Source organism: Fundulus heteroclitus, chromosome 14 (genome assembly GCF_011125445.2).
Source record: "Fundulus heteroclitus isolate FHET01 chromosome 14, MU-UCD_Fhet_4.1, whole genome shotgun sequence".
Classification (NCBI taxonomy): domain Eukaryota; kingdom Metazoa; phylum Chordata; class Actinopteri; order Cyprinodontiformes; family Fundulidae; genus Fundulus; species Fundulus heteroclitus.
In genome coordinates this window covers 35,531,114-35,543,562 of record NC_046374.1, presented here as the reverse complement: position 1 = coordinate 35,543,562, position 12,449 = coordinate 35,531,114, and the positions used below count along the sequence as shown (strand labels likewise).

At 40.6% G+C, this 12,449-nt stretch overlaps 2 protein-coding genes across 4 annotated transcripts in view; both read left to right on the top strand.

Annotated features, from left to right (window-relative positions):
- LOC118565817 (myelin-oligodendrocyte glycoprotein-like) overlaps positions 1 to 12,041 on the top strand; it is a 36,212-nt gene extending 24,171 nt beyond the window's left edge. Inside the window, exons 2-6 of the mRNA XM_036146838.1 lie at positions 11,047 to 11,409; positions 11,503 to 11,592; positions 11,703 to 11,796; positions 11,878 to 11,904; positions 11,978 to 12,041. Coding sequence (XP_036002731.1) covers positions 11,047 to 11,409; positions 11,503 to 11,592; positions 11,703 to 11,796; positions 11,878 to 11,904; positions 11,978 to 12,041 — 638 coding nt within the window. The remainder of the gene's footprint in view (positions 1 to 11,046; positions 11,410 to 11,502; positions 11,593 to 11,702; positions 11,797 to 11,877; positions 11,905 to 11,977) is intronic.
- LOC118565788 lies at positions 299 to 8,463 on the top strand. Of its 3 annotated transcripts, XM_036146788.1 has the most exons (6): positions 299 to 317; positions 3,850 to 3,905; positions 4,153 to 4,515; positions 7,872 to 7,958; positions 8,069 to 8,162; positions 8,247 to 8,463. In XM_036146788.1, the coding sequence occupies exons 2-6, from the start codon at positions 3,857 to 3,859 to the stop codon at positions 8,446 to 8,448; spliced, it is 795 nt and encodes a 264-aa protein (XP_036002681.1). In that variant the 5' UTR covers positions 299 to 317; positions 3,850 to 3,856; the 3' UTR covers positions 8,449 to 8,463. The 3 variants fall into 3 exon arrangements, with proteins under 3 accessions (XP_036002681.1, XP_036002680.1, XP_036002682.1); XM_036146787.1 differs by lacking the exon at positions 299 to 317 and having other exon boundaries at positions 3,788 to 3,905; XM_036146789.1 differs by lacking the exon at positions 299 to 317 and having other exon boundaries at positions 3,796 to 3,905; positions 4,156 to 4,515.
- Positions 12,042 to 12,449: the final 408 nt, after the last annotated feature.

Sequence of the window (12,449 nt, the reverse complement as noted above, 5' to 3'; positions counted from 1 at the left end):
ATATAAAAAACGTGTTCTGGAAAGTGGTTCCGTACTGAATAGGTTGTCTTTATTTTGTAGGGTTCTTTTTGTAGGGGTTTTGTTTCAATGGAAACATGGGCGTGACTTTGCTTACATAGTGGGCATGGAGATGCGTCATCACGTACCGTATAAAGTACCGTGACAGCGTGAACCTCAGTGGTTTATTCATTCGCTGTTAGGAAGCCAGAGCAGAGAGGCTGAGATGGTGAGAGAGACAATCTGTCGGATTCTCTTCACCCTTTCAGCGTTTTGGACTTTTATCTCCTGCTTGATTTTGGTCTGGACGCCTGTTAAAGGTCAGCGTTGCCGGTTTTTGTTTTATCTTATTTTATTTACATATAGGCAACGTATAACTTTTGCAAATTATTTTAAACTCAAGGGCCAAAGTTCCCTTTCATTTTCTTAGGTTGGCTGTTGATATCCGTGAAACAACCTTGCTCGGTTGCAGGGTTGTTGGTCTAATCCTGCTTTTTCTTCTTTTTAGCTGAGATCTGCACAAGGAAGTGTTGAAAAAGGCGTAAGGTCCGAATTCACTTGAATTGCACTTTAAAACAATTTAAACGGCAATTTAAATAGTTACGTCTGACCCAAATTGACTGGATTTTAAAAGCCAGATTATACACTTTGACGGTTAATTATGCTTTATTTTGCAGATTTTCATATAAAGTATAATCCTTATAAGCAATTTAGCCGCGTACTATCGTTATTCCTTTTTTAAATAAATTTAGTGGTAGACGAGCAGAGCCCCTTACCTGACTCCGCCAGATAGATTTGCTCTGCATATCCATCTGGAAACCTTCCGTTGAAGTAACTTTGGGAAGGGGCGAAAATACTGGTTAGCTGATTGGCCTATGTTGGTGATAGACGGGCCAAATGAACCAATCAGATTTGTCGTCGCTCGTAACAGAGCGACGACGAAAACACAACCACAAGCCAAGCTACTCTTGCTGCTGCAGGTAAAGGCTCGTTAGCTCAGCAAAGAAATACTCTGTAATTCCGATAAAACTTGCTCGATAGCCATGCTAACGCTAGTTTTATCGGCTGAAACCGCCATGTTCTTTAGACTGAACTGTTGCGCTTCCCGTTGCGTCACACCTCAACCCGCCTCAAAGCCAACGCTGATTGGACGTTCGTTTGGTGAACGGCTCCAAATTTTCTTTAACGGAGAGTAGCCAGACTGATCTGTGAGTGAAACCTTGAAAGCTCGCGAGATCAGGATGGTCTCACGAGGCTACAGAGCCCCTGGAGTCACAAAAAACAACTGATTAATATAATGTCAAAACTTACAGCTTTTCAACACAGTCAATAATTTCACTAAACTTCCTGTCGCGCCTCGCTTATAGGAGGGAACGCTTTCGTTTCTGAACAATATGTTTCCATGCCAACAGCAGCTAAGTGTCACGTCGCAGAAAACCTTTCAGAGCAAACTGTCAGGTTGTTGTTGCACCTAGCGCCCCCTGCAGGGTACACACATAGATACCTGACCCACACAATTTGCTGTCAATACCAGGGCCGTGCAGAGACGGTTGAAGGGGCAGGTGCTCAAAGTTAAAAGAGGGCACATGGGGCACGGATTTAAAACACGATACAGAAACATACCTTGCTATACAACCTGCTGAAATGTACCAACCCATACTATAAAGAATGTAACATGGAATCAAGGGCGTACTTTTGATTTGAACTTTGGTAGGGACACTCTTGGTCCAAAGCTTCATTGGTTCTATGCAATATGCATGCTCCTATTTTTTGATGCTTGATTTGAGCATTAGAACGTGTTTTGCCTGTCTAAAGAGAAAAGGCAGCATTATTTGCTACATTTATACAAATTTTATAAGCACGACACACACTAGATGCTGTTTGTTTATCTTTAAAGCATCACCCAATGTGATGAATGTCGAATTGGGACTTTTTTCCCAATTTGAAAAAGTTTGCATTTGAACTTACCAGCAACAGAGACAGAGAGTAAATACGTGCCAATTAAACCAAATTTATTCAAAATATGTCTGTTGTCTAGATTCATCCTGTATTTTCTTTTGAAGATATAGAAATGCACAGAGATAAACCCCACCCTTATTTTTTTTTTATCTAAGATACTCTGCATCATAAAACACAGCAAAATTATACATTCATGGGACTGCAAATAAATTTCTTGTATTTACTCTGCACTGGAAGTAGAAGTCTCACTGACACTGACAGCATTTCAAATTTTAAATTCAAACTTCAACAAATGTACAACTGCACTGTAGTTACTCTTTTTAGCCCATTTCATGTAATTTATCTTAACATTCCAAACACATTTCTTACATCATATATCTGAAGTGCAGATAACAACTTCTCCTTACCTAAATCCTCTCAGACAACTAATTATTTACCTAACAATAGTGAGATTTCAGTGTTTAAATGTGCAGTAAACCTTAATACATAAGCAGCATGGAGGACCCAATACTGTACTCTGAGTAAGATTGGTGACACCAAGACTGAATTGTTACATGAGTGGTTGTCCATTTCATCATTCAAATGAGAACATATTAATATACTATTGGTATATACTAGTACGACTATTAAAGAACAGCAGATTACATAAATCGCTGTTGCATCTTGCATTTGGATACCGTGAATAGCACAGTCTATTTCCCCTGCATTGTTTACATTGTTACTTTGTTTTGACATTGTTTACATTTCAGTTGTTTACATAAATCGCTGCTGCATCTTTATCCTGAAAATTAGTGCAATCTACTGTGATTTTTTTCAAGCTGTATGCAAACGAAATTTCGTTCTGTATGCACTTTGTGCATACAGAATGACAAATAAAGCTGTCTAAAGTCTAAAGATCAAACTTTAAGATATGTAAAGGCCTATATTAAATTAATTTTGCGACCACATCAACAGATTAAATCATTTTTAGTTTTTTGGTGTACCAAATTACCCTCGTAATGATGAAATATTTTATGGGCTAAGCCCCTGATGATGAGAATATTTAGCTCCGCCTCTGGTTTATACTTATTTACTAAAGGACAGTGTGAAAACCTTTGTACAATAAAACCAATGTAAATAATGTTCCTCGGTTGTATTTGTCTTTATTCTAATTGTAGAAGTAAAAATAGTGAAATAAATAGCACTGTCATTTTTTGGAATCCTAATTATGCTATTATAAATAAGCAAAAGTCTAAACAAAGAATAGCAGTTGTTTAGGCGCCATCTAGTGTTGTTATGCTGAATATTCAGTTCAATTAAATTTTATTTATAAGTGCCAATTCATAAAACATGTCATCTCAAGGCACTTTCCAAAGTTAAATTTATTCAAATCCTCCAGACAGATTGATTAAAGATTCCTCTAAGGAAACCCAGCAGGTTGCATCAAGTCTCTCCAAGCAGCATTCACTCCTCCTGAAAGAGCGTAGAGCCACAGTGGACAGTCGTCTGCATTGCTGATGGCTTTGCAGCAATCCCTCTTTATAATGTAAAAGAAATAACACCTGCTATATATACCTGAACTGCCTGAAAGGGTCGACAAAAAATTAAACCAATAGTAGCAACGAAGTATTGGTAAAAATGACACCCTCACCTTTTCTTTTTCAGTTGTCTGTGGTTAAGAATATGAATTTTTCATCAAAATATGTCTGTTGGGTTCAAGTTTGCAATCACAAATATTAAAATTATTTATTCTTGTTTTGTGAAGACCTTTTTAACTTTTGCATCTATCTGTTAGTTTGGCTTTATAACTGGTTAAAAACAGGAATAACTGGGAATTGTCAGAATGTGCATAAAATTGCTGCTGATGCTGGAGCTGATGTGTTGCTGACTCTCCTCCTCTGTCTCCTCTCACAGGGAGAAGATGATCTGCAGGATCCTGCTGCTCATCATCCTCAACTCATGTCTCTGTGGTCAGTTTCCATCTTCTCTTTGTTCAGTCTAAATCCATCAATAATCAGTGAAAAGTCTGTCAGTGAAGGGAACACTTCAATCCTCCAGCTGCATCTGATCAAGCACTTTGACTTGAAGAGCATCAAGCAGAGCTCTGACAGCACAGAGAGCATCATGGGACAGAAAGCTCTAGAGATGTAGTTTAAAGACTCCCATGTTCCAGTTCTCAGTGTGTCTGCTCCTCTCTTTCCCTCTCTGTCTCCTCAGCAGCAACATTTGTAGTGAATGTGACACAGAGCTCCTATCAGGCAGAGGAGAACCACAGCATCACTCTGGAGTGGACCTTCACCACCACACCTGATCGACCCTGGAGAGATCTGTTCATCTACTGCAGCTTGTTAACTCCTAGGAAAGAATCAGTCCTTTATCAGGTCCATGATGGAGTTGAGGTGTCAGAGTCTCAGGATGAACAGTTTTCAGGACGAGTCCAGAGTGACAAAGACGTCCTCAGAGAAGGACGAATCAGACTCCATGTGTCCAGACTGAGGACTGAAGACTCTGGACAGTATTACTGTGATGTTCAGACTGAGGATGGTTCTGGTTCTGCAGGGACCAGGATCACAGTCTCTGGTGAGTTCAGTCTGTAGGTCTCAGTAGCACTGAGATATTTCACCACACAGAGTTAAAGATTCAATGTTACAGGAAGGTTTAATGCAGCAGAGATTTAAAGGAGAAGTCCGGTCAAAATCAGAATTCAAACTGCTGAAAGTACTTTAAATATAAAATTATTATATACTGTTCAATAAATGATAAGCTTTTTTTAATTAAGAGTAATTTTGATTTAAAGGTCCTTTAATGGGGGCCGCCATCTTGGTGAAGAACAGTACTGCCTCCTCCCAGTTTGTGACGTCACTGTGCGGTATCGGCTGTAGAGCAAGTCCCAATGCCCTATCTGTCCCCTTGTAAATAAATATCCGTTTTCATGCCAAAATATTTTTTTAACCCCTTAAACAAAGATAGACATGGTAATAAACATTTAAATTTAAATGAATACTAATTTTACATTTTAGAGCCATAAAAAGACAACAAATAAGAATTAAGTACGGTTTATGGGTTGGGTTCTGCAATGTTATGATGAGTATAAAACTAATCTTTAGAACCAATCTCTGCTCAAAATGGTGATCTGCACCGCCTAATCGGCTTTCAGCCGTTATCATCAGTTATTATCTTCAGGTAGGTATTCCAACAAAAGAACCCGGTGGATCATGAATGGTAAAAGTGAAAAAAATAATGTTTTTTCCACTTTTACCCGATGTATTGGAACATTAAACTGCCATGCACGTGGGCATTGTTGCTTCAACAATAGCTCTTGCGAATTTCAATGGTGAAGTCCTCTGGAAATCCGAAATAATTGTTGTTAATCGCAGCTGTGTAGAACGGTTCCTATTGATTTAGCTGGTAAAACGCAGTGCCTCACCGCACAAAGACGTCACAGGATGTGATGTCAGGTGCCCATTATTGCCCATATTTGCCAATAATGGCCGCCCCATACACAGTGATCCAGACGACAATTTATGCTTTTATTTTCTTATTGAGTAACACTAAATTCATTAAATAACCACAAACATATTTGTTGTAGTTATAGCTAATGAGCCACTGATTTTTCCTTGTTGACCGGACTTCCCCTTTAAAATGGGTCGGTCCCCAATGGTTAGACCAGGGCTCGGCAACATGCGGCTCCGGAGCAACATGCGGCTCCGGAGCAACATGCGGCTCCGGAGCAACATGCGGCTCCGGAGCCACATGCGGCTCCGGAGCCGCATGTGGCTCTTTGATCGCTCTGATGCGGCTCAGCTGTTGAAAATAATGTCGTGGAGCTGTTTACCTCATGGAGGCAGTCGTTAATGCTGGCTGACGAACAGTCCTCACGAATTGGTGGCGGTAATGCGCACTGAAAAGATGTTTGCTAACCTTCAATAAACCCAAGAAGAAGAAGAAGAAATAATGATGGCTGAGTGGCTGCAGAGCGAAATAAACACAGTGAGGCAGAGTTTTCAAATGCTGCTTATTTGTAGTAAATTCTATAAATCACAATAGCATCACAGTGACCTAAATTACCATGGAGTCATTGATGAGGGTGAAGAGAGCTGAACAGCAGGATAGGTCATTACTGTATCTAACGTTTGTTCATTTTAAAGTGAGGAAACGTGAACAGCGCTTGGCTCGGGGCTGTGAGCGGAGTCCTGCACGGCTGAAGTCGAGTCTCAGGTGCCGCCTTAACGTCTTAACTGGTAGCTCGTCTAATGTGGCTGGTAGTTGGTTAGCTGGTTAATGACAGGAGCTCGTTTATGTAAAGGTTGCCAACCCATGGGTTATACCATGGTCTGAATCAATACTTGAATCTGACTGGCTGCTGGATGTCCGCTAAAGGTATATAGCCACATTAAATGCTTATAAAAAAAAGACCAAAAACCGCTTTTATGATAAAATAAGGTTATATTCACCAAGCCTCAATCCTGATAATGTTTTGATGGTCTTTTTTTCAATAGCCCCAGCACCGGGAGCGATTAGCAGATATAAACAGATGTGGCGCCATCTAGTGACAGTATCGCAGAACTATCATAATACTGGTTTGCAAAATTAATAAATCAAAATTAAATAATCCTGGACCGTGCCCTAACCTCTGTAATGTCTCGCAGTAAACCTGCATCTTGGTGAGATCGAAGACCAACCGTTATTAATTAAATAAACTGACCTACAGCAACTTTAAGAGCCTCATATCAGAGGCTCACATCAGAGCCTCATCGGGTTTAGTGTCTGCTTCAGTGAACACCAATCTTCATAATACTGTATTCCCAGCGACATTCCAGGCTTTTCGCTCTTGGAATAATTGTTTTTCTTTTCACTAGATCTTGGAAGCACTCTTTGTTTTGCGTGGAGATGCTAATAGCCGTTAGCTGTTTCCATGTTTTATCCCCTGCTGCGCATTCGCCGTGTGTACTTCTGATGAAATCGTAAATAAACACAAAAGGATTTATTTACAAACAAATTCAGCAAAAACAAAGCAAATAACACAAAAAAAACCAACTAAACCGGTAGCACGGTATGATAATCTTTCATAAAAATTTTGTATCCAACCATAATGAGCTACTGATGTGTAAATTTAAAAAAGTCAAATAACGTGACTATGCACCTTTTTTTTTTTTTTTTTTTTTAAAAAGAAAAAAAGTGCTATAGGAGATCTACAAAAAGTTCTGGTCAAAGATCATGATTGTTCTAAATTATTGCGTTGGGTCAAACGTTAGCTGGTAACTGCAAGACAACTGATGCTGGTTACCTTGGCAACACGTCACAACGAGAGATACTAAATAGTTCCCTCAGTCGCTTCTTGTGAAAAACATACAATTTTAACAGTGAAAAAACAACATCAAAGCATTAATGATTGATTTAACCTTTCTTTTGTAAGTCACCATGGTATAAGCCCGTTAATGCCCTAAACTGTCCTCCACTTCATGTCAGATGGTTCACGTTTCCACGTCTTCCATTAATTTCCGATAATGAACTCCTCATCGGCCATTATCCCTCACATATTTGTCCAGCCGTGGTTCTTGACAAGAAGTATTTCTTCACCACCTGTGCTTCTACACAGATGTTTGCAGCTGTTTAGGGATACAGCTAACAGGAACAAAAAGCAGAATGTTATCCAAATAAAAGAAACTCTTGTAGTGAACATCAGAGCAACCCTTCATTCTACATGCTCATGGCTCACTCTCATTCAGACATTAAACATTTTGGACTTTTACCTCCAGATTGTTTTTGGTCTTTATCCCCATTTAAGGTAAACGCTGCTGCTCTTCTGTTAAACTAATGTTAAACTGTTACTAAGCAACCAGCAGAACTGCTTCATCCAGACCTTAGATGTCTGATAAAAACCAAAAACCATCAGAACCTTCTCTGTAGACTCATCAATCCTGTTGTTGTTTCAGGCCCAATGTCAGCCAAGATGATGACAGAATCGGTTCTTCAGTGGAACCTCATCACTCCAGCCCCACAGGAGGAGACCATCAGTACCGGTGAGTCTGCGGGTCCAAACAGAAACATTTCAGCAGCTGAAAATAACCTAAATGTGACTTTACTTGGAGATTATTGTGTATTCTGATTGTTTTATCTGTTTTTATTCCAGGAACCCGGTCCAGGCTGCCTCTGTGTTTTGCTGTTATTTCTTTCTTCATTTCTCTGAGTTTAATTTTCATCTTCAAACTTAAAACGAACAAGAAGTGAGTCAGAAATCATTCAAACATGGCGGCGCTTCTTCCTCCATCAGAACATTTATTAAATGATAAACCTGCTTATTTTTACAGATTTGAAGAGAAACTGCTGAGACAAGCCTCCGCCTTGGAGTCTGGATGCCTTGCTCAAGGGCAGGTCAGGGTTCATGTAGATGGGAGCTCCATGAGGTCTTCTCTCCTGCAGCTTTCTGAGGGCTCGGATTCAAACCAGCAACTGCAGCATCAAGGAAAGCCTGGAGAAGAGCTGAGCCTTCAGTCGGAGGACCATGGATGATGGGTCCAGAAAGACTCATGATTTCTCTGCACCTTTATTTCTCTCATCAGCTCTGCAGTCCGTCTCCTCAGCAAATGTTGGAGGACTTTAACCTAAAACAGCAGAAGACCTGCTGTTTGTTTGACTCTGGACTCTGTTGTTGTTCTACTGGAGCGCCCCCTTCTGGTCGCTGCATGACTCTGCAGGAATCCCCCAAACTTTCAGACCAAGAAGCTCTGGATTTATCTTCAAGAAATGAGAAAAAATCTGTGATATATATTTTATTTTTTTTTTACCAAAAAAGAAACAAATTTTTGTGTAAACAGAGCAGCAATTTTTAGTGATGTTGTTTTTAATTTATTTCTGTTGTTTTAACCTTTTATGTGAAACTGATCTGGTATCATGTTTATTTTGATGTTTTAGTTTTTAAGCCCATATCTAAATACATGTTGAACATGTTTGAACTGTGAACGTTGCCAGAAGCCGACCTGTAGATCAGAGTCTGCTGTAGAGTGTTAGGAAGAAGATGTGCAGTAGGGATGTTATAGTTGTTTTTTATAAAGCTGGTCAGTAACAGCTGCTGAGCACTGTGGAACCAAAGCTAAAGTCGAACAGCCTGGATTATTGGCTGATTTCTGAAACTGCTGAATTTTGCTGTTTGAATCTCAAAGCACTTTAACTGAGACGCAGTGATGTTAGTTATTCACTGACAGTTAAAACAAGTTTATTTATGCTTTATTTCAACATGATGGATTCTTTGCTACCTCCTTCTGTTCATTTATTCCATTACAGAAAAAACATGTTACCATGAATAAAACCTGCAATAATATCATGTTTTTCTACTGAGATATTTATTTGTTTATACACTACTGAATATTCATTTAAATAAGGTGAACATAAGGTGAATATTTATTAAAACAAAGTGAACTTTGAATACTTTTTTAAAATAAAGTGACATTTTAAATGGTTCAGAGATTTCTTTGATCTTTATCTCCATGTGTCTTTCCTTCCTGTGATTCAGACGTTTTCATCGACCATTAAAGTTGTCCCGGTGATCCGGTTCCTCCGCTCTAAAGGTCACTCCTCTGACTTTAGGATCTTTAGTATTTGGATTTAATTTTTCACAAAGTAGCCGCTCATTTAGTTCTGAACACTGCATAAACAACCAAACCTGAACGATTAAGTTGACGTTATGTCTTAAATGTGGAAGAAGCTCAAGCTGAGGGATGGACCATCATCTTCTGCTTATTGATCTTGGGGAATGACCTTATTAAGCTGAAAGTTTCCCAGCATCACTGAGACATCTGGCAGGAAGTCCCAGCTGAAAAAGTATTCACACCGCTTGGCCTTTTCTACACCTCGTAACATTCCCACAAACTCCTGCGTTTTGTTGGGGTTTTATGTGATAGACAAAACACAAAGTAGTGTGCAGCTGAAGGTTTCAGTGTTTCCCCAAAAACTGCTAGAGTGATTTGGTAAACATCCACCGTCTACATTTAGAGAATGACGTTTGAGCCCATTGTTGTTAGGAACATGGCTCAGACTCAGTCAGGTTGAACAGAGAACATCTGCTAAGATCAACTTTTAAAGTCCTGCCACAGATTCCCAGTTGGATTTGGGTCTGGACTGAGCCTCCACCTGAAAAACATCTACGTATAGCTACTACCTCCTCTTTCTTGACCTTTAATGTGGTCAACAGAACGCTGTTGTAAATGGGAAAGGAACTTCGGACAGCTGTGCCGATTTCAGACAAACCTTTAACTGTGACGTCTTTACGTGATGGAAACACACAGAGATGATGAGACTCAACTCCAGGCCTACAGGCTTCTGAAAATGAAATACAAAGAATGTGATCTCTTCTTTCTGGACATTTTCGTTAATTTCCATAAGGTGAGCGGCGCTCGTATATCATGTCACACAAAGCATTGTGGGATTCCTTATAGGTCCTTAGCACCAGAAATGGACATTGTGAGGTTCCTATGCTGAAGGAGCTGTGAGAGGAAGCATACAGGCTCCTTTTCCTACCTCCTTCCTTACTGACTGCACTATTCAGACAGCACTGATCATGGCAAAATATTACCCACTTCTTTTTGGCTAAAGAGCCCTCACCCAAAAAGACATTTTCCAGTGGAGCCTCAGTCTCAGACATCCTGACATGATGCTGCTTTGATCTAAACTGGTCCGCTGTAACTCTGGCTGTGTTCAGAGGGGTTGCTCTGTTGGAAGGGAAAAACTCCGTCCCCTATTCCAAGTCTTCTGCAGCCTCTGAAAGGCTACTTCCCAAAACAGCTACTTCCAGGAAGAAAAACGCCAGTGTGGTTGGAGATATTGTCAGCTTTGCTGAACATCTTTCCAATCATCCATCACCAAATTACACAGACTTTTTTCCCTATTTCCCTCCTGGTTTCCACTGTTCTTCTTCTGATGTTTTTTTTCCATCCAGGGGAAATCATACTAAAATATCCCGAGAGAAAAACAACCTGGTTCAGTCAGAACTTTTCCTGAAAATAATTTTTTTTTTTTTCGTTTTTCACCCTGAGAGTTTCCACTATTTTGTTTATTTCATTTTGATGATTATATTTAATACCAATAAAACTTAAATCTCACCTGTGTTTCCAGGTGACCTTCAGCTGATTGGTTCGTCTCAGCCAATCACAGCCGCTCCTGGAGATGACGTCCTCCTGCCATGTCGGGTGGATCCTGAGTGGGACGCCGTGGGGAGGACGGTGGAGTGGTCCAGACCGGACCTGCGGGTCCCGGGCAGACAGAGGCGTGTGGAGTACGTGTACGTGTACCGCTTCCAGAAGACGGAGCGAGACATGATGATGGAGACGTACGTCCAGAGGACGTCTCTGTCAGAGGCAGGACTCAAACGTGGAGACGTGTCTCTGACCATCAGGAACGTGAGCTTGGAGGACGGCGGCAGGTTCAGATGTTTCATCCCAAGCCTGAGGAGAGATGCAGAAGTTCTGCTGGTTGTCGGTGAGTAAACGGCTCCAAACTGCAGGTTCTGGTCGTGATTAATGAGAGTTTCTCTGTAGAGTCTCATGAATCCTGCTGCTGTTGCTGTTTCAGACCCAAACTTTGTTAAAATGACGACAACAGAACCGGTTCCTGATAGAAACATCACCGCTCCAGCCCCACAGGAGGAGACCATCAGTACCGGTGAGTCCGTGGGTCCAAACAGAAACATTTCAGCTGCTGAAAATAACCTAAATGTGACTTTACTGGGAGATTTTTGCGTATTCTGATTGTTTTATCTGTTCTTATTCCAGGACCCCGGTCCAGGCTGCCTCTGTGTTTTGCTGTTATTTCCTTCATCATTTCTCTGAGTTTAATTTTCATCTTCACACTTAAAACGAACAAGAAGTAAGTCAAATCATTCAAACATGGCGCCGCTTCTTCCTCCATCAGAACATTTATTAAATGATAAACTTGCTTGTTTTACAGATTTAAAGAGAAACTCTCTGCCTTAGAGTGTAGATGCCTTGTTCAAGAGCAGATCAGTGTTCATGTAGATAGGAGCTCCATGAGGCCTTCTCTCCTGCAGCTTTCTGAGGGCTCGGATTCAAACCAGCAACTGCCGCATCAAGGAAACCCTGGAGAAAAGCTGAGCCTTTCAGTCAGAGGACCATGGATGAGATCAGGTGAATCTGACTGGTCAGCTGGAGCGGTAGTAGGATGACATAGTCTGGTGGTTCACTTCAGAGGGTTTGAAGCTAAACTGCTTCAGTTATTTTATTTCAATTTGCTCCTCAGCTTTCATGTTTAAAGTAAATTAGACATTTATCTTTAAATTGTTCTCCAATGTGGGTCCGAAAAGACTCTCTTTCTGATTTCTCTGCACCTTTATTTCTCTCATCAGCTCTGCAGTCGGTCTGTTCCTCAGCAAATGTTGGAGGATTTTAACCTAAAGGAGAAGCAGAAGACCTGCTGCTTGTTTGACTCTGGACTCTGTTGTTGTTCTACTGGAGCGCCCCCTTCTGGTCGCTACCAGTCAGACCCTGCAGGAATCCATTAAC